The 22,645-nt window shown below is 35.9% G+C and overlaps 1 protein-coding gene and 1 long non-coding RNA gene across 2 annotated transcripts; one reads left to right on the top strand and one right to left on the bottom strand.

Moving 5' to 3' along the window:
* Window positions 1-947: 947 nt before the first annotated feature.
* Window positions 948-3,578, bottom strand: LOC110709488. Its single transcript, XM_021887709.1, has 3 exons — window positions 3,552-3,578; window positions 1,561-2,992; window positions 948-1,358 (listed from the first exon to the last, which is right to left on the bottom strand). The coding sequence occupies exons 1-2, from the start codon at window positions 3,576-3,578 to the stop codon at window positions 1,598-1,600; spliced, it is 1,422 nt and encodes a 473-aa protein (XP_021743401.1). The 3' UTR covers window positions 948-1,358; window positions 1,561-1,597.
* Window positions 3,579-13,854: 10,276 nt separating this feature from the next.
* On the top strand, window positions 13,855-18,460 carry LOC110709470. Its single transcript, XR_002508948.1, has 4 exons — window positions 13,855-14,238; window positions 14,621-17,337; window positions 17,434-17,483; window positions 17,566-18,460. It is a non-coding gene; the product is annotated as an uncharacterized LOC110709470 (long non-coding RNA).
* The last annotated feature ends 4,185 nt before the right edge of the window (window positions 18,461-22,645 follow it).

The following is a 22,645-nucleotide window of genomic DNA, read 5'->3' as shown; positions in this document are numbered from 1 at the left end:
CTCTTTAGGTGAGAGATAAAGCAAAGAATCATCAAGTCGAGCTAAGCAAGCCTCCGATCCTGTGTTAATTACTTATGGGAGAAAGAGGTCCAAGGGAAGGGTGATTAAGTTACATCACACCATGTTGTTATGGTAGTTGCTAGATCGAGCTGACATCATAGGGAGCTGATTTTGTTATTTCTTTGGCTGAGCTGCAGAGTTTGCTAGAGCTGTGTTAGAGGTGTGATTAGTTGAATAAATAGAGCAGAGCATTGCTTGATGTAAAGAAACTCATTCAAAAATCTTGTATTCAGCAATTTGAGCCATAAAATTATGACCCACAGACATATGAAGTCTCAAAAGATTGCTTGGAAACTAACTACTATTTAGTAAGGAGAACCACTGAAGTTTGCTTCCTCTCCTCGAGTTATCGGATTCACAAAGGATCATCAATGTTTACTCTTCTATGGGGGATTTAGAGGTATATGTTTCTTTCTTTTTGCATATAAATATAATCTGCTGAGAAAAATATTCATCGATTACCTCGTACTTATCTTCTCTCCCCAGAACCAACTGAGAGAATCAAATGAGTCTTAGATGATGCCAATAACCTTACAGAAGAACAAGTGGACGAGATTTTTAACGAGTTGCGGAGAGACTTTAAGGACGGTTCATTCGAAGAGAAGGGCTGGCCTTCTACCATGGCAGCCTATATAGTGTCAAAGGCAGCTTTGAATGCATATACAAGAATATTGACTCAGAAATACCCGTCAATTATCATCAACTGTGTTTGTCCTGGCTTTGTTAAGACAGATATCAACAAAACCTTGGGACATTTAACAGTTGAAGAAGAGGGCGCAAGGGCAGTGAGATTAGCATTGCTGCCCCATGGTTCACCTTCTGGTCTTTCTTTTTAAGAAATGAAGTTTCTTCATACGAATAATGAATTACATATTAAAACCGATTTCAGATCAAATGATTGTTACCTGTTTACCACTGGAACTCATCACTAGTACAAAAATCAATGTAAACCATAAGAAATGTATAAATATTTTACATTACATATCTACAAGTTTTCCATTCATGCTTATCCAACGACAGCTTTTGGCATGCTGTCTTGTAACTTTCTGATCTCATTTTGTACATTTTGTCTGACTGCAAACATTAACAGTCTATAACTCACTTACACAGGTAATTGATCAAAAAAACTAATAATAACACCCTTATTTTCTGTTCTTTCATGGCAGTGTAAGGAATGATATAAACCTTATCACACCTTTTATCCCACAGATAAAATCCAATCCAAGCTGACTACTAGTGTTGCGTTGCATGTCCCTTGCCATGTTCCCTTACTGAGTTCGTCTTCCCACATAGATTTACTGAGAGCATGTGGACAAAAATTTAAAGTCAAACACGAGAATATGATGTCAAGCTTAAGTATAGAAAGAGAGATACACTGAAAAGAGAATTGTCAGCTGAATATCAGCACTAATTTAGAACTAAAAGCATCAACTAGAAGTAAAATCTACTCCATACTAGCTTTCTGCAAAAGAGTATGAGTTTGTACTTTAATTACATTACCTAAAAAGAAGAGATGAGCAAGTCATGGGGATCTTCATCACTTGGAGACCAAGAAAACCTCAGGCTTACTAGATTTCGGTGTGTTAGCATTGGAAGAAGAAGTGGCTAAAGCAGCAGCCTTAGCGGTGGCGCGAGCACGATTGTCAAGCTGAACAAGGCTTCGTGTAGCCAGGATAGCCTGTGGAGCTAGGTCATGAGAAGCCCTGGCATAGAGACGCCTCACCGCCATAGAAGCAGCGTCCTTAACCTCCTGGTTATTCAGAGCAGGAGCCAGCAGACAGTGTCCGAGTATCCTTAGCAATGGCTGCAATAGCTCCCAGGGCAGCAAAATTCTCACCCCTTCTTGTTCCTGCCCATGTCCCTGTCCCCCAGAAGAAGATGAATTTGACATCTGGGAGTGATTGGTATTGTTGCCGTTGATATCCAACCTAGAAATAACCTCTGAAAGGATAATTTCACTTCCTGCTGTTCCATTTTGGTGAGGTTGAGGGTGTTGAGCAATGATACCTCCAATAGTACTAGACCTACTAGTGGTGCTAGTTGTGGAGAAAACAAGGTCCTCACTGACAGAGACAGCATCGTCATCGTCATCCAGTCGATTAGCAGTTGTAGTAGGAGTATTGCAATGGAAGTCAAGAGAATGAGCACAGGGACAATCACTGCCAGCCCACGAAGCAGCAAAACGGCAGAGATCTATCTTAGACCAAAGAGGCATTTGGGAGATGTGTTTGAAAAAGCAATGGAAGGCTACCCCGACAATAGTAGCACGCTTTGTGGACTGGATCCCTATTTGGGGCTCTAGAGGTGGTGAGATAACCCCAACTCCAATTTCAACTCCAATTCCAGACACACCAGAAGGAGAAGAAGAAGAGGATGATCTGGAAAAATAATTATTATTAACAGAAGGAGGGTGAGGTTGAGGAGTTGGGGTGTGATAGAGGGAAGGATGGTGAGCAAGGTAAGCAGGGGAAGGGATGGAAACGAGGAGGGGTTTGCCAGCGCGAGCCTTAACCTCAGAAGAGTAGAGAGCCAAGAGAACGGCTTCAAAGCCTGCAAGAGAAGGGGAGCCGAGGGCGGAAGGGGAGGTGGTGGAGAAGGTATGAATGCGAGTTAGATAGAGTCCAGCAATGAGAGGCACCAAGGAAATCACCACAAGGCGGAAGTCTGATTCAGAGTCATCAGAAGACTGGAGGAAGGTGTCATAGAGCCATTGACAGAGAGGATCATCACCAGATCCAGAGAGAGCAGATGACACAGCAGAGTAGGTTTCATAGGAGTCCAGAAGGGAGCGAGCAGGTTGATCAGAGTCAACCAGTGAAGAGAGAGAATCACTGGATGAAAATGAAGGAGGGAGGAGAGAAAGGAGGGCTTGGATTCGGGAGCGGGCTTTGGACACTGACTCCCACCATGATTCCATTGGATCCTGTTCCTGCTACTAGTATATATGATGTTACTACTGCTGCTGCTGTTGATGTAGATTGAAAGGTAAAATCTAAATCAGCCACTACCTGCAAAATAACAGCAACACAGGGGGGAAAAAAGAAAAAAAAAATTATCGAATGAATCACAAGGTTGAGGTAGCAATCAAAATAACAAGAGACGAACAAGAAAAGATCACAGTGTCTCTTAATTACACCCTATGGTCCCTATCTATCTAGTAAGCAGTAAGCACTTGACAAACAAGGTTAGACATTATCACACTCAACTAACAAACTCCCTCTAAACCTAAAAGAACATGGAAAAGAATACGAATCAGTAAGTTGCTGATTACTAGGTGCAAGTGTGATATCAAGAATGTTAACCGAAAATTCTATACAACCATAAAATCTGTAACCCCATGCAGGGTAAGAAGTAGAAATTGAGAGGTCAGAAAAACCATCAAGATTCAAAGAAAGTTTTCGATAAAAAAAGATGTATTACATTAATCACCTTCCTCACTCTTGGTCCCTCTCCCTAGTCCCTACCCATGTAACATCCCTCATGGTGCATACATTCCTTGCACCGATAATGTTGGACATAGATGCTTAGCTCAAATATATTAAATTAACCCTTGATGCCATAAACTCAATAAAAAGGAAAACATCGACTAAAGTGCTAGTTGCATCCGAAAATCCCCACTCGATAACAACACCACAGTAACAGCTTAGTGCTTTCGGTGTAGATCAGGTGATAGAGATGACTATCTCTTAATTTATGTTCTCATCTTCTTTCATTTGAGTTAAGGAGCTTAGCAAAGGGTCAATCCTTCTCATATCACCATCTTACGATGGAGTTTATGAGTGGCCGAGGTCCCTTTCTCATCCACCAAGAGCCTACCACACCACCAAACAAGTCGATTGGCATCATCGCCTACAACACCCATCCATTGCTGTTTTGAAGAAATTATATTACTTTCTAGTTTAGAAATTTCTCATTTTCATGATTCTCATTGTAATTCATGCTTGATTAAAGGATTGACAATGTATAGTTGACAATGAACACCAGAAGAGGTCTAACATTAAAGGATTGTGCTATACATTAGCAACCAAATTTGATTCAACAATTATCAAACAAGGCCCGAAAAATCACATAATTTTAGGGAAATGTGATTCAATTATCAAATTGCTAGCAACATTATGATCTTTCATAATCTTAGTATTTAGTTGAGATTTTCGAACCCTACACTTACTGCATTGACAATTAAATAAGGTCAAATATGAACCCTAGATTGTGAAATTGATATGATGATTACTAAAAGAAACAACAACGAACTTACCTCAGAAGCTGCTGAGAACAAATAGTTTGTAATGGAGAACAGAACTGCGATGTTCAGTGCGCTTCAATGGAGATCTGCAAGACAGAGAGAGGGGGGAGCAAGAGGAGGAAGCACTATGTTCATTCTTTTTTTTTTTTTTTTTTGACAGAGCAATTTAATGGGTTGGAGCTTTGTGATGTTTTAAAATGAAAAATAAATCTTTTTACGTGATACTCCTCCCTTTATTTGATTTCTATCTCTATCATTTATTACTTACTCACGTAATAAAGAGAAGTAGGCATTTAAGTACGACGAACAAGGATGCACGTGTACGCCTCCTCTATGCCGTTTCCGTATCGGGGACGAAACCGGGTACGGGTACACCTAGATACGTCCCCATGGCGTACCCTTGAAAAGTGGTACGGGGAGCCTTTTTGAGTACGGCTTTCAGGCGACTTGGGGACGTTTCGGGGACGGCTTTGGTACTTTTTGGACGTCCCCTAGTACAAATTGAAGCCCAACCCTAAAAAAAAAAAACCTCTTTAATTACTTACCTTTGCGATTTGGATACTCTAAATCTTAAAATACACAGGCGATGGAGTAGATCGGCAACCTGCCGTTGTAGGCCTGTTGCCCGACCACCATCTCCGACCAAGTTACCACCATCTCCGTCCAGGCGAACACCAGCTGCAGTCCTCTGCTTCTTTCTCTCGCTCTCTGTTTCTTTTGTTCTGATTTATTCGATTTTTTTCTGCATTCATTTAAGTTTTTTTTTTTTTTTTTCCAATCATAGGTGTGATTATGTGGGTTTTTCTTCATATTTCGATTCCTACTATCAGTAGGTTTTGACTTTTTTTTTTTGTTTTTTTTCCTCTTGTGATTTTAATCATTAATGTTGTTATGTTGTGAAATTTTTGATTATTTTAAAAAAAAAGTTTGTATAGATTAATATTTTACTGATTTTTTTTGGCGTATCCATGCCGTACCCAATTTTGGAAATTTTGATTTTGCCGTATCCCGTCCCCGTATTTGTACCCGTTTTTGTATCCGTATCCGTTTCTGTGCAACCTAGGGGACGGAGGGAGTATCGTGTAAAAATTAAAAAGGGTAATAATAAGACTCAAACAACTTCATTTAATCCTCTAATCAAACCTGAATTTGACTCATATTTATTTTTCGTTCTATTATGATGGATGCATTTAAAATATGAGATTTTACTTTTTTTTTGGTGACAAAATAGGAGAATTGACAAGCATTGATCTAGGGATTTTAAACCATATTTCTATGATTTTCTCCATAGTTGTATATACGACGGACATAAAAAGTCAAAGAGTCACATACCAATTTATCTACCGAAAAAAATAAAAATAAAATGGATGTAATTTTTTTTTCAAAGGGTCGGGCCAATAATGATAGGTCTCGATCCGACCCACCCTACTTAAATTTTAATGTGTGACCCGCCATTTCCCCGACCCTTTAAGAATTGACCCACCCTGCCCCAAACTCGACCCATTCAGCAGGTTTATTGATAATAGCCATTAGAGAATCTTATACTCCGTATTATTATGTACTATATGTATTTCGATCTATGGTAAATTTGCAATACTTGTCTTATTCGTTCGTTTTCATTTTATCGAATGTTTTTGGACTTATACTTTAATAAAGTGGTGTACATACCGATCATACATAATGTATACATTTAATGTAGGTTTTGTTATTTCCTAAAATAAAAAATAGATACGGGTACTTAATAGGTTTGACTGGTTACTACTAATACATGTGCTCATTTCATTTCTAAACAAGCGAATGTTCTGGACAATGCCTTGAATTGTTATTCTTCGTAATTTTTTGTCTAGTGAGGAAATTTGACATCACGATATGATAATTAGTTATTAACATCTGAAACAAAAAAAAAATAAAAAAAAAAAAAAAAACTTTTTAGTTTAATAGTTTATGCAAATATTAATTCTAAAATGGATAGAATGGAGGTATGAGAAGATGACTACACTATTCACTTGTTATTATATTTGATAATTACCACATTTTGTTAACCCCTAGTTACTATCCTATAATCCCTCTGTCCCCATTTTTTTTGCCCCATTACAATTTAATGGGTCAAACTTCAAAAACTTTGACTATAAATTCCCATTAATCAATAAAAGATAATATGGTTATGGCGGGGTCTTGTTAGATTCGTCTTGTTGTATATTTTATTAATATTGGTAGAGGATAAATCAGTCGTTGGTCAAATACCCTAAAGCCAAACAATATTTCTACCTAAACCAACCTAAGACAAGTCTAGGGTAAGTAGAGGATCGTATCCACAGGGAATGGGTATGAGTACACCAAGATTATGAAACGGTTGTAAGCTAATTCGGTCACAAGATTGGAGTTTTGATTAATTAATTAAAATTGGAGACAAACACTAGGGGGAAATGGGAATCAACACCAACCAATTTAATAGATCAATACAATAGGCAAACACGAACACAAATTGGGTGATAGAAAGGGCACTCATCATTGTCTTCTTTCGAAGCCACAACACTAAGCATTCCTAAACCAAACTCAACTAACAAGATAGGCCAACCAAGTCTCAATGATAGAAAGTATACTACTAACTCAAGTTTGTCTTTCGATCGATTCGAGAAAGCATTAAAGCACAAGTAATTAGGGATTTCTCACCTAATTATCACAACTAAGACTACTACATCATCCAAACAAGGAACCGTAATCAAGAAGAATTTAACATAATCACACAAGAAAAGGCTCACAACTAGACCTCATCCAATGCAAGCATAAAAGTGAATACATGAGCAATAAGTGGCCATCCAATTCAATTACACATGCAATTAACCAATCATTTAACAATCAATCATCAACCCAAAATGAACATGCAAGCACAAAGATCAATCAACCCATGGCTTGGTTGGGTCTTTTCCCAACCCCTAGCTAAGAAACTACTCACTAACCATGGTGTTCAACATCCTAACAACAATATCTAAGTTCAACATCAATCTAACAAGTTGAGAGAATTGATAAGATGGAAGTAGATTAAACATGCAGCAATAAATAAACAAGATCAAGAGAAGAAATTAATAATATAAAGAAATTAAAAACAGAAAATAGAGAGTAAGAGATAGAGGAAAAAGATTACTTAAGATGCTTTAAAGTTGAGGAATTGTTGAAATTAAGAGAACAAACTTCAATTAAACTATTACAATGATTGAGTTTGACAAAAAATAAGCTAATTAATGAGGATTCTAAGCACTAACTAAGAGAGAAGAGCCTAAGGGAGCTAAAGGGAAAGAAGATCCGTAAAATGGAAGCCAAGGGTCGTATTTATACTCCCAAGTGGCTGCCTAGTGAAATCCGTCAAAACGCCGGGTTTCAGACAACGAGCGTCCGCTCCTTTGCTTGGAGCGCCTGCTCCTAGTTAGCTTGCACGCCTGCTCCGGTAACAGCAGCTAAGGCATATTGTAGAAGCTCGGGGAGGAGCGCCCGCTCCTCCTATGGTGCATGTCCGCTCCTGTTGGGAACAGAGAGAGGCAGATTGTAATGCCTCGAATAGGAGCGACGGCTCCTTTCTTGGTGCACGCCCGCTCCTTCCTTGATGCATGTCTCCTTAAGGGAGTTTTCATGTTCATGCTAAATCCCCAATTTCTCGCTGCATCTACAAACACGAACACACACATAAAAGGGAATGGGAGAGCCAAAAGCTACAATCATGCTCAAAAGGAGTTAAAAGAGATTAAGTGGGGGAAAATGACTATAAAATCAGGTTAAAATGCCATGATAAGTGGACAAATAAAACACTTATCAAATATCAAATTTTTTTTTTAATTTTTTTTTATTAACCTTTACGTTTATAAAAATGGAGTTATATATGTTTTAAGACATGTCTTGGAGACCGTGAAAAGTCAAATGAGGCAAAAAAAAAAAATGGGACATGGGAAGTACCATGACTATAAAATTCGAATTACATAGATATTTTTCTCATATATAGTGTATATGTAATCCAATAATTAGAGAAAGTTAGAGAGAGAAAGTTTCTTGCCACCATTTTTTCTTCTTCGAAAATTCGTTTTCTGCCATGGCAAAGGGGAAGAACGACAAGGGGAAGAAATCTTCTGGCTCTAAAGGGAAGAAAAAGGCGAAATCGAGATTGAAAAAGAGTGAAAATTCCAAAGATCAAGGAATGGGTTCGATCAAAAATGTGATTTCGGTGGATATTTGGCTTGGTGATGAAGTGGAAATGGGTTCGATCAAGAATGCGATTTATGTGGTGGAAATGAATCAAGAAGCAATGGAAGAGAAGATAGCTAGTACAGTTCGATGGGTGGAGGTATCTTCTGGAAATCCGCCAATGTGGGATGCTGGAATTGGGTCTAATGAGGTAAGGGATTCATTGCAACTTCCTTTCTCTTTGAATCCTACGCCTATTCTTATGATCAAGAATCTCAATAATAGTAGCCCATTGAATGATTGCTTTAATGATTCTGGATTATTGAGCCCTGTTTTTGAACACCCTGTTTTTGCTTTGCCTAATTCGGGTCTGTTGGGTCGAAATAATGGGAGGAAATGGTTTGAATTTTCAGGTCAGTTAGGGGTGAAGGATTAGATTTTTCTCACAAACTTAATGATCATCATGATTGTGCTGGAAAATATGGAAATAGGGTTAAGATAACTTCGGAGGATGTTGAGTCTAAAATTAATTTTTGGAATTCGGCAATCATCTGTTATATCCTGAGTTCAAAACTACCTCTTAGAGTAATGAATGCTTTTGCTCGAAGGAAGTGGGGGAAGTTTGGAATTGATAAAATTTCTACTATGGAGAATGGAGTTTATCTAGTCAGATTTAGAATTGTAGAGGGAAGGGAGAAAGCTATAAAGGCTGGTCCTATCTTCTTTGATATGAAGCCTGTTATTATGAAAAAATGGGAACCTGGTTTAAACATTCGTGAGGAAAAAGTCAATGAGGTTCCTGTGTGGATTAGGCTGCCTGGACTGAACCTTAAATTTTGGGGTCAATCCTCATTGATGAAATTAGCTAGTGAGCTAGGCAAGCCTATTCGAACTGGCAGGGCCACTGCTTCTAAGGAGCTAATTTCTTATGCTAGGCTGTTGGTGCAGGTGAATATTGGAGAGGAATTAAAGGAGGAGATTGAGTTTATTGATGAGAATGGTGTGCTGTGTTCTCAGAAGGTGGTCTATGAATGGAAGTCAGTGCACTGCTCTATGTGTTCTGGCACGGGACATCTTCATGAGCAATGCCTAAATCACAGGGTGAAAGCTTAGAAGGATATGAGGAAGAATAATGTGGATTTGAAAAGACAATATAAGGAATGGAGACCTGTCCAAAGGTTAAGGAGGATCAGGGGAAGAAGGAGATTATTACAGTAAGTATGGAGACCTGAATTTGGACTCAGAAAAGCCATGAGTGGGGAAGTGATGTATGGAGGATGGGAGGAGGAAGAATGCTCTTACTCATTACATGGATAGAGTGGGCTTTGGAATGTAAGGGGCTTAAACATGCCAAGCAAAGTCTGTGATGTTTTATGGTTCTTAAAATAGCACAGTATTGGTATGTTTGGACTCTTGGAAATGAAGGTTAAAAAGAAGAAGTTTGGGTCTGTGTTTGCTGGTTTTAAGAACTCCTGGGCTGTGGTTGCTCACTATTCTAAGCACCCTGCTGGGAGGATGTAGTTTATTTGGATGCCTGCTGTTTTCTCTGTGGATGTCATAATGGTTAAGGCTCAGATTATTCATTGTAAGGTTGTGCATAGGGGTTCTGGAAGGTCCTTTCATGTTTCTGTTGTGTATGGCTTTAATACCAGGAAGGAGACGGAGAGTCTATGGAGACAGATTGGTCTGATTAATGAAGATATTTCTGGACCTTGGGTTATTTGTGGTGATTTTAATAACATTCTTAACTTAGAAGACGGAATAGGTTCTACCTGTACTTTGGAGGAGGTTGAAGATTTCAGGGAATGTATTAGAGCTAATGACCTAATAGATTTCAAAACAGGAGGGATGTTCTTTACTTGAATAATAAGAGGTTTGGGGCTGAGAAGGTGTATTCAAAGATTGATAGGGTGATCATTAATAAGGAATGGTTGGAGGTTTTTTCTTCTTTCTCTGTTGACTTCTTACCTGAGGGGCTTATGGACCATAATCCTTGTTGTATGAAGTTCTTGGAGAATACTGAAACAGTTAAAAAACCTTTCAGATTCTTCAATATGTGGACTGAAGCTCCAGGGTTTCTAGAAATTGTTAAAGATGCTTAGAACAGTGATTTTGGGGGTACAACTATGTTTCTCTGTTATCCAGAAGCTTAGAATGGTGAAAAAATCCCTTAAAGTGATTAATCTAAAATACTTCTCATGTGTTGAGAGTACTGATTCAGCAGCTGAGAAAAGGTTATATGAGATTCAGTGTCAGCTAAATACTGATCCTACCAATGAGTTACTTCTGTTTCAGGAATCTGAGGCTAGGAAGGCTTATGCTACAGCTCACAAAGCTAAATATGATTTTCTAAAGCAAAAAGCTAAGATTCATTGGATGAAAGATGGGGATTTAAACACTGCTTATTTTTATACTTGTATAAGGAAGAAAAGGATTCAAAACAGAATTGGTGGTACTTTGAACCGGGCAGGGGAATTGATTACTGAGCCTTCTTTGGTGGCTGATACTTTCTTGTCCTACTATACTGACTTACTAGGTTCGAATACAAGTGCTGAGAAGGACATTCATCCTTCTATTATTGCAATGGGATCCTGTCTCATTGAAGACCAGAAAAGGGAGTATGTGTAGGCCCTTTACTGTAGAGGATGTGAAGGCTGTTGTTTGGAGTATTGGTGAGGAGAAGTCTCCTGGCCCAAATGGTTTCAATAGTAGGTTTTATAAGGCTACTTGGGAAGTGATTAAGCCTGATATTTGTAAAGTTGTCCTGGATTTCTTTAATCATGGGAAGCTTCTCAAGCAGATTAATGCCACTTCTTTGACTTTGATCCCTAAGTGTGAGAATGTTGTTAATGTTCATCAATTCCGGCCAATTGCTTGCTGCAATGTCCTGTACAAGATCATCTCTAAATTGATTTGTAGCAGGTTGAAGGAAGTGCTTCCTGGAATAATAGGAGAAGGTCAAGGAGCTTTTATCTCAGGAAGGTCTATTCTGGACAATATTATGGTCTGTCAGGATCTTTTAAAGGACTATAATAACAAAAGGAAGGCCCCTAGATGCACTATTAAAGTTGACTTAAGGAAGGCCTATGATTTAGTTAAATGGAGCTTCATAGAGAAAATGTTATTTAGCCTTGGCTTCCTTGACAGGTTCACTCAATGGGTGATGGCTTGTGTCTCTTCCCCCTCTTACTCCCTCATGATTAATGGGGACATGTATGGTTTTTTTAAAGGAGCTAGGGGCATAAGACAAGGTGATCCTATGTCCCCTCTTCTTTTTGTCATTTGCATGGAGTACTTGGCTAGGCTTCTCAGGAAAGTCGGGCAAAAAAGGCAATTTCTGTTTCACCAGAGATGTAAAACTCTTAAGCTGAACCACCTAGTTTTTGTAGATGATCTGATGTTGTTTGCTCATGGGGATGTTGGTTCTGTGAGACTGTTAATCAAAGCTTTGAACATTTTCCACAAGATTTCTGGTTTACAGGCTAATGAAAGTAAGTCTGCTATTTACTTTGGGAATGTGGATACTGATGTGAAATTTGATATTCTTACTGAGTCAAGGTTCATAGAAGGAGAATTCCCCTTTAAATATCTTGGTGTTCCCCTTAACTCCAAGTATTTAAAAGTTCATGACTTAGATGCTTTGATTGATTAGATGTTGAATAGTGTGGCCTGTTGGATCTCTAGGAACCTTTCTTTTGCAGCCAGGCTAACTCACATTAACTCTGTTCTCATTAGTTTTTACACTTATTGGGCTCAGTGCCTTCTCTTACCCCAATCTGTCATTACAAGGATAAATCAGATTTGTAAAGCCTTCTTATGGGATGGATTAGCAAACATGTCCAGAGCTCCCCCCATTGCTTGGGATTGGGTGTGCCTACCCAGGTCTTCAGGTGGTCTGGGTGTGCGAAATTGAATACTTGGAATCGTGCTTCCCTTGGGATATTTGTTTGGAAGATTGCGTGGAATAAAGAATAATCCTTACGGGTGAAGTGGGTGCATGCTGTGTACATTAAAGGCAAAGATTGGTGGAATTACACTCCAAGTAAAGGAGCTGGTTGGGCTTGGAAAAGAGTCTGTAGGGTGAAGGATGATATGAAGGATGCTTTCCTAAATGATCAGTGGACTGAGAATAGCTACTGTATTTCTAAAGGCTACAAGTGGTTACAGGGCCTGAAACCTAGAGTCAACTGGACTGAGTGGATTTGGAATAGACTTAACATTCCCAAGCACTCTTTTATAGCCTGGCTGGCTATTTATGAGAAACTGAAAACCAGAGATAAGCTCATTAAGATTGGGGTTTGTGATGAGAACCTTTGTCTGCTGTGTGGAGATTCTACTGAGGATCATAACCACTTGTTCTTTGACTGTATTTACAATAGGGCCTGCTTAAGTAGAGTTTGTCCTTGGATTGACATTCAACTGAAGAGATACAATCTTGCTTCAGCTTGGAAGAGTTGGAAGAGAAGGCATGCTGATCATGTGAAGAAAAGAGTAACTCTTGCAACATTGACTGCCTTGCTGTATCATATATGGAATGCGAGGAACAAAGCCTTCTAGAATCAAGCTGTGCAAAATGGTCTACAGAGATGTACTTGAAAGAAGCCAGCAGCTTATTAGTAGTAAATGGACTAGAAGTCAGTGTAGATGGCTCTACAACTTGAAAGATAAAGCTATCTCTTGTAATTGGTAGCCCTCTGTTTGTTTGTTCCTTGTTTGTAGGGTGGTTTAGTTCTGTTTAGCCTGTTTTGGTATTGTTTGGACTTTTGGCTGTGTAGGTTGGATTTTCAAGGTTTTTCCTCTCCTTTTTGGTAATAAAATTCTTACTTACCCAAAAAAAAAAATATATACTACGTCAAAATATCTTGAATCAAAAGTGATATATACATCTTACATAACAATATTTGTATCAATGATATGTTTTGAAATTTGACCTATAGAAAAGAGAGAGTAATACATATCGTGTGTGGGCTAGGGGCCTAAGATGAGTAATTTGAACGCACACCTACCAACAAAGTGTTGTCTTATTTTGTAAGTTTTTTACCTATGGGGTTTAAATCCTACCAAGGTAAGGATTCCTTGACCTTCGCCTCTACTCCTAAGTGTCTAGCTCACAACTACTCTTTTTGTCCCACAATATAGTTCCTGTTTTTCTATTTTGGAGATCCAAAATGTTGTTCCTATTTCTATTTTTGGATAGTATGTAAAGACCATTATATTCTTATTTTTTTTAACTTTATTCATTGAACTTCCTAATTTACCCTTAAATTATCCACTTGCATTGTACTTTTTTCCACTTTTTCTCTCTAATTTTTGTCAAGAATTGTACTTTTTACTTTTTTCCCCTTAAATTATCCACTTGCCTATTACTTTTGTCAAGTTTTTATCCATTTTTTATATACTTCTTTTACTTCTCCTTCCATTTCTAAAATACTGTGAAAATAACGCAATAGGAACTATATTATTAGACGGAGGAAGTACTAAATTAAAAAACCATAAGGGTTTGGTTTAGTCAAGTGTTCCTTACCAATAAAAATAAATATTAAAATAAAAAAGAGCAAACGCCTCAAAAAAGTAAAATGAATACCCGGATGAAAAAACCATTTGCCTTCCCTCCAAATTCAGGATTTCTTCCTGCTATTCCTCGATAACCCTAATTTAGATTTCCACGTAGAAATAAGGAAATTGAAGATGAGGAAATGAGGTCAAATTCGTTGCTTCTTCCCTTGCAAATTAATCTGAGGAGAATTTGAAGTTGTAATCTGGTAAGGATATCTTCCAAAACTCTCATTATTTGTTTCCACTTCATTTTCACTTCTAATTTGAATTCCCCACTATTTTCATTCTCATTGCTTTTCACTTGTTTTTTCTATGAATTTTACATGCCAATTTGTTAGCTTTTGAACCCATTTTTGTGTATCTGTATTATCAGCTTTTCGTTAATGTTTTTGGCTTTTAATTCCTTGAATTTATAATTGTTCTTTTTTATATTTATTATCTGAAATCAGTGCTACAATGTCAATATCCTAATGCCATGAAAAAATTGAGTCTTTGATTGATTCCCATTTCATACTTACAAAGCACAATTTTTAAGAATATGTTGCAACATCTGATATATGGTGTATCTTTGGTTTATGAATTCTGAAGGGGTACATTGAACACTGGTGTTTTAGGAGCATTATTAATGGACTGAATTAACTTCACCAAAATGAGCCGTGGGCGAGTATTTTGGTCAGACTTGCCCCCGGAGTTGTTGTCAAAAATTGCTGCATGCCTTGAGAGTCGATCGGACACCCAGAACTTTCGGGCAGTTTGTAAGGCATGGAAGAGAGCAATCACTTTACATGATCTCACCTCAAAGAACATATTATCCCCTACTCTTTAGCAACCTGCGCTGGAAGTTGGTTAGATGATAGCGGTCCTTTCTCACCGGTTGTAGTGGCGAGTTATGTTTTACTCTTTTGATCAACTCTCGATCCTAAGCTCCCACCCTGGTTATTTACTGCTGAAGAGTTGCACCCTGGTAAGTTGTTTGTGAGCAGATTCCTCTCACCAATCGCCATTAAATTGTTGCCCACCAGTTTCCCAAGGAAATTGGATTTATCTTACATTCAAGTATCAGAGTTAGCTGCATTCCATAGGTTGAGGTTTGTTGATGCTCCTAGTGATATTTTTTGGGAAGAAGAGTCTTCGAGAGTTCAATGATAATAGGGTGGTTTTGTTTGTAAATCCTAATTGTAGTAAAACTTACCCTACGATTGGTGATTGTACTGCCATTGTTTTACATCATAAAGGGGCCTTATGTGCAATAAGGCTTAAAGACAAGCGAGAGTTAAAGGTGAGATTCCGGGAATCCTATCTAGGGGTGGAGAATTTTGATGATATAGTTAATTTTAAAGGAAAGATTTATGCTATTGATCGCAGATGCAGAGTCTTTAAGATGGATTACAATACCTTATCGTTGTTGCTCTAGATAGAAAAGCCAATACTTGAGTTTTCATGTTATAAGAGACGTCTAGCTGTATCAAGTGATCATCAAGAATTGTATTTGATTGATAGATTGTGTAGGCATGGAACAAGATATGGAATAGATTGTACCATTTATAAGTTAAACAAGGACGAGACAAAATGGGATGAAGTTGAAGGGGTTGGTGATGATAAGATACTATTTGTAACTTTTGAAGAGATTTTCTTTGCCTCAGTGGAGGATTTTCAAGGATGGAAAGGCAATTGCATTGTCTTCTATAGAGGTTGTTTTACTGGATATAGAACCTCTCTTCCCGATCAAGATGATTCACTTTTTGCTTATAATTTTTATGGTGGTGATTGTCAATATTTGGCATCTTATCAATCTAGAGTGTTCTGGCCACCTCCAACTTGGCTATCATCAAATGCGCTTATGTCCAAATGGTATATTTAACCCTAGCTTTTCACTTTTTGGTATTGAAAGATGTGTGCAGTAACTGCTGTATATAATATTATAATTCCAGTGATTTTGCACATAGTGACATTTCCTTGAGTTCAATTTATATGTGTATTCTTGAATTTACAAGCTTAGTTTTTCCATACTAATTCCAATGCAATGTTGTCCCTCCTATTTATATCTTGTAATGAACCTTAAAAAAAGCTATTGTACTCATAGCATCTTCCAAATGTCTTTTATATCAGCCTTGAAACTCCATGGTTTATCCCCGTCGAAAAATTGAACCTAGGTAAATTTTCTCAGGAAACTCACATGCTACTCTAGACTCTCAGGTCAGTTAAATGTTTTTCTAGGTTTTGGGTATCTGCCATATTATGCAACTGAGATCAGTTGGGGTCATTACTCTAGGTTTGGGGATACTCTGAAACATATTTTGTAGATACGAACTGGGCAAAGTGTAGTATAGAGGAGTTTTTTTTTTTGTGAGACATGCATGCGTCTCTATATTCTCTCACTCTTTACCCATGTATTCAGGATTTAGGGATTGCATTGCCATTATATTGTTTAGTATTGCCATTATATTGTTTACTATTGGAGATATGCTGGCTCAATAATTTGGAAAGTAGAAGACTTGGATTAAATTGCTCTTAAAAACTTTATAGGTGTTGACATTATAAATTATAAGCATCTCCTTGCCTATATCAAATATTAATCTCCTTTGTCATCTCTTTAGCACGGTGGGCTGACTGTACTACATCATATAGCAATTAGGATCTACTTTGTGGTAAGACTTTGCCTTGCCGTATTGGATGTGGACACGATTGATTATTTGGTCCATGTTAGAATGTTAGATACATTGTCAGTTGAATTTTAGGAGCATTTTTTAGTACAGAGAAATTAAGAGGATTGTCTTTCAGTAAATGCTATTGTAGATTGGATTTTGTGACGAATTGTGCATTTGGTGTTGAAAGAATTTGAGGCATGCTGGAATTATATCAATGTTCATCTGTTCTTAGAATATGTGCTATGATTTTTGCATGTACAAATTATTTTATTTTTGGTCGAGAACCTTGCTTGGCATGTCATTTGTTATTGAAATGTGCATAAATAATATGAACTTGAAATATATAGCTTTATAAGTGTTGACGTATCAAAGTGGGATGTAGCAAGTAGTGGGACTGGTCATATAAGCATTGCTCGATTGCCGAAGACGGGGATTGTAATTTATGTATCTATTGTTTCCTATATCCCAAACTTCTAAACTATCATATTCTTAAAATCTCCTCGCTTTTTCTCATATTATCTTCACTTTACATCAAAAAATGTGGTCCCCCCTTTCTCTCTATTAATTCTCAAATTTCACACTTTCTCCATGTCCACACAACCTGTGCGAGAGTGAGAAGAATGTTTGCCATGAATGAATTCCATGCAGCAGAGGAAGGTAATTTTTTTTTAGTGAAGTCTTTATCATTATTACTGAATATTAAGCTTTGTGCACAGTTTTTGTTATTAGTGTCTAATCTAAAAACTTTGACAGGGGAAAGCAAATTTACTCACTTTGTGTCAAGGAATCATATGAACTCTCAGGTACTAAATTAAATTGCCCTTGCCTAAGTTTTTTAATTTCTTACGGCTAATAAGACCTTTGTGCTCATTTTGTTCTTTTCAGCAGAGCAACAAAAGTGATAACTCAACTGTCAAATTCAAAGGACTTGATATAAGGTCTAACTTAGTCAAGACGTTGCAACATATATGGTCTAAACATGGAAACTTGATAGAAATAGCATCATCCGCAATGGTGACATGGTCTCCAGGGCATTAGAGTCATTGGCAACATCAGTTCTCATTCTGGAAGAAACCTCAGTTCGATCCTTGAGTGATTCTCAAGCTGATTACCTGAACACTACATTGTCTGACTTGCAATGTATGCATTTTAAAGTAGGCTGGTTAGTTCCTTACGTGGAAAATGCTGTACAACTACACAAAAGCAAGCCATTGATGGATTCCTGTGATGAGCTACTTAGTCGCCAAGTAAAAGTTGTAAAACAGATATCAAAGCTTAATGAAGAACTAGCTGCTACTAAAAAACCTGGAGAAAGATGTGGCCAATGCGTTAAGCTCGATTCCTTATTCTGGAAATGTAGATATGGACCAGCCTGTAGGATGGGGGTTTTCTGAAATGAAGTTTATTGATCTGCAGTTTTTAGCTTTGAATGGATGTTTATTTAGGTAGCATTCTGGAGTTTGGACTGTGAAATGTGGCAATAGTTTGCCTAATGCGCCTTTTTAATGTGTAAGCCATGAAGCGATAAGGTTTAAGAATGAAACGAATGTGACGTCTGCTGGTTTACTGTTTGATATTAAGGAAATTTAATTTTAAAAATAGATGAATGTATTATGAAATATATTTGTGGATGCCCATTATACCCTTGTATCATTCCAGGACTTTCTAGATTTTAGGGTTTATTATTCTCCAAGCAAACCCTATCAATTGTACTGTATATATAGATGTATGCCTCCATAATATGAAATACAAGTAGAATACACATTTTATTCCCTCTCAATCTCTGATGTTTCACCTTTATTTCACAACATGTTATCAACACCTTTGCTATTCGACGAGAAAAAAATAAAAAGGTAAAATCAATCATAATTGATTGAGTTAACAGAGACAAAAAACCAATACTATCCGATTAACTGGACGAAAATATGAGGGAAATCAATCATCATCAAGGTTAGTGTTTTGTATTTATTGGATTAATTAGTATGAAATTTATCATATATATATATATATATATATATATATATATATATATATATATATAGGTATGCGCCACTGGTTATATATGTTGTATGGAGTTTTACTGATGCTTACTTTTATTAAAATTAATGATTAAATAAATTATCTATGTATAATCTTCTTATATGCTTGAAGAATGCAATTTGATAAACCTGCATTGAAGATGTTGCAAAATGCTAACAGCCCAACACTAAGTATTATTAGTTTATTCCCTATGATTCCATGATTATTATGCTTGATTGTATGCTATTGATTTAGGATTTCATTGCTACCTTATTATAATAAAATATGGAGTATTATATAAGCATTATTAGATGATGGTGGATATATTAGTCAAAGTTTTTGATGTCTCGTATTATTTTTACTAAGATAGACTTTGGTAAACAATAAATAAATTGTGTCATAATCATTGTCAATCCTTCGTACCACTACTACACAACAAGCAACTCTGGTGAGCCTATTAGTAGATAATTACATGAACTCAATTTTAAGGTTGTTAAATTATGATGTTAAGTTCTGCTTTTCTTCAGTACGTAGTATTGAGACGCGGCTTGAAATATTCATATTAGTCATATGATGATTGATATTATTATTTGTGTTATAGTATGTCAACTTAATTTTAATTGTTAGTGGTATTGGTTGCCTTTGAGATTAATGAAAAGTTGAGTATATACAGATCAGACTATTGAAATAGAGTATCTATTATTATGCCCTTTGTTCAATGATATTCTTAGTAAGGAGCATTAGTTTTAAGGATTTAACATAAGTATAATTTTTGGTTTTCAATCTTACTTTTTTTTGTTTCAATCTTACTGGTAATGAAGAGTTAAAGTATTATACTAGTACAAACCAAGCTGTCTATAATAAGAGGAATTGCAAGTCACTAGAAGCAAGACGTTAGATTAGGAATTTAGGACCAATATATTTTGTTCAATTGTAAATATTTGGTTAAAAATCTTTTATTTGGATTATTTTTTGTTGGATTAATAATTACAAGTCAAACTATATGGTTGAATAATTTATTGAAGTAAAACAACTGTAAATAATTATCCTCATAATTATTTACATATGATAACTCTTGTACAGTCAACTATAGTTAGCATTCTTATCTCCTAGCATACTTATCTTCGAGCATAATTATCTCTTTAAGTTGTTAAGTTGTTATATTTGTAATTATCTTTAGCTAGCTAGGTTATTCTCTGTATAAAGTCTATTTAAAGCATATAAGCCAGTTTTCTATTTCACTAGAAATAAACATTGTATTTGTCCAGGAGTATGTATATATTTGTTTTAGTTACAGATTTAACTTTGGGTCTGTCTTGATTGAATCAAGTGATTACCATGTTAATACCGTTCTTGGTTGAAGATTGTTTCATAAAGAAATAGTCAAGTTGTGTAGTGAAGTGCCAAATAGTGCTATTATATAGTAATATCGAAAAGAGTAATAATAAGGAATAATGAAATTTTCATATATATGGATTTAAAAAGTGCAGGGATATTAAAGGTTGTTGGATTGATTTCATACTCCCATATGCAAGGATCAGGGGGAGATAGTATTTTTTTTTTCATTATTTTATGTAACCTTGCATATGAATAATAAGATACAATGATGGTCAGTTTGGCTCATACATTAGCTTTAGTATTACTAGTTTACTTAATAGAAGCAACCACATAATTATTAAACATCTAGAATTATACCATCCTGAAGATCGATGTGAATAAATGTCATTGACTATATATAATAGTTGTAAATGCTCCAAATAAAATTGATGTCAGAAGGGAACATCAGTTACTAATGAACCTATAGCACGCTTAAAGCGTGGTAGCCTAATAGATTCAAATTATAAGAATTTTCGGAAAAAAAAAAAAGGAAAGGAGCAACTATTGGCAATGGCAAATTCGAAGGAGTGATATATTCTGATAAATCTCTAGAAGAGATTATGTTTAATAAAATTGATTTATATCATGATTATAAAATACGCTAGAAGAATATAAAATGTCCAACAAAATTTGCATGTATCAAGATTATAATCAGTGCTCCAGCAGAATATGAGTTATTATTAGATCAAGTATTAGTTGATTGTCTTGCCGGATATAAAAAGAAATACATATTATTATTCTTATATCACATTATATTCATGACCATGCATAAATTATGTCTCATAATTTAAAGTGATCACTCGTGTTGGAAAACTGACCATAATTTAAATTTAGATAAACGATTGGATGTGATAATTAAATTAGGTCATCCGGGTTTAATAATTACCCATATGGAAACCTGAAGTTTCATTTGATAATGTGCTGACGCTCTCTCAATGTTAGATATATGAAATAAATTGAAGGGCAAGACATAACATTGAGATTGAGCTATATTTGGATTGTGATTTATAATAATTTGTGTTTATTAAAATTTCAAGAGTTAATAGGTTGTGATTTTTATATATACGAAAGAGTAATGGGTGACTAGAAGTTCACCAGAATAACTTATACATCATTCTCAACTATTAGGTGACCAAAACCTCACCAAATACACTATTTAAGTCTTTAAAGATCCAAAAGATCACCACCTAGTAGAATTACAAGCAAGTGATTTATGCTTGTATAAACAATTCTTTTGATTGGGGTTATTATATGTCAGCACATAAGAAATATGAAAAGAAGGAAAAATGTACCACTGCACAACACATGTCTCCCCATTGACATTGATCTCCGGAAGAGAACATATTATGGAAAATAATAATAAATACACATGCAATGTAAAGTTAATAAAGAAATGATTGTTAATTGAAATTGTTCTCCAAAAGAGATAAAACTTGTTTAATACAAATCATCTAAGAGATAAATTTTAATTGTGATCCTCCAAAAGAAATGAATTTTAATGCTAAGTTGGTATAGAATTAGACGCCTGTATAAATGTGATATTTTACCAACTTAGGGGGAGAAGAATTAGCCAAAGTTGGAAAGCAATCGAAAAAAATAAAAAATAAAAAATAAAAATTGATGATCCCCATAAAGGTAGTTTGAAAAGTTATATGCTAACTTTTGTCTATATATTATCAAGATATGTTGCACATTTATGATTGGATTTGTATTCAGTTATTATTCATGTTGCATAGCGTTGAAAATACATTTTGGTCATATTATGTGTATATATTGAGATAAAATCTTGTCAATTATACTTGAATCACTACACCCAAAGTGTTGTATGATCGGTTCCAAAACAAAGATTTGTCCGAAATAAAGATATGATATATGACAAGATAGTGCAGTTAACACTTTTAATAGTGTTATAGTATATAAATACCATAGTGTATGAAATACCCCAAAAGTGGTATAGATATCTGAATTATTACAATAGATGACATATGATGTAAGAAAAGTTATGATGGTACCAATGAGAAATATATTCAGATATCATTGTCAAAATAGCATGCAAATTAAAATTGTATCTTGAGGAATTATATGATGATACCGGTATATGATGGAACCGATAAATAATACGCATATGCATGATAGAATGGACTAGTGAATAAGGGATCTAAAATATATGTCTATTTTGATGTCGATATAATGATAATCATCAAAAGTTTATCATGGACTAGAAGTCCAATGGAATATGGATTTTTAAATCCACACTGTACAGTGTCTTGCATTACTTTGAGTCATATATTCATGTGCATGTGTGAGTTATAGGTTAATGGATTACTTATTGCATGCGTAGGAAGTTGTTAGGTGCATTACTCATTGTATATTTTTCTTAACATCTTATCATGATTTCTATATCTCATATTGCATGCACTAGTTTCTATGCAATAGTTGTATTATATGTGAGTTTTTGTCCATAGTATAGTAAGACGAATTTAAACTTTGATGGAAAATTAGAAAGAGATATTTATATTCCAATGGTTGGGCTTATATTTGTGATACAATTATATATGACGTTGATCTA

This window comes from Chenopodium quinoa, unplaced genomic scaffold, assembly GCF_001683475.1.
Source record: "Chenopodium quinoa cultivar QQ74 unplaced genomic scaffold, ASM168347v1, whole genome shotgun sequence".
NCBI lineage: Eukaryota > Viridiplantae > Streptophyta > Magnoliopsida > Caryophyllales > Amaranthaceae > Chenopodium > Chenopodium quinoa.
The sequence above is the reverse complement of the archived record's forward strand: the minus strand, read 5'-3'. Positions and strand labels throughout refer to the sequence as shown.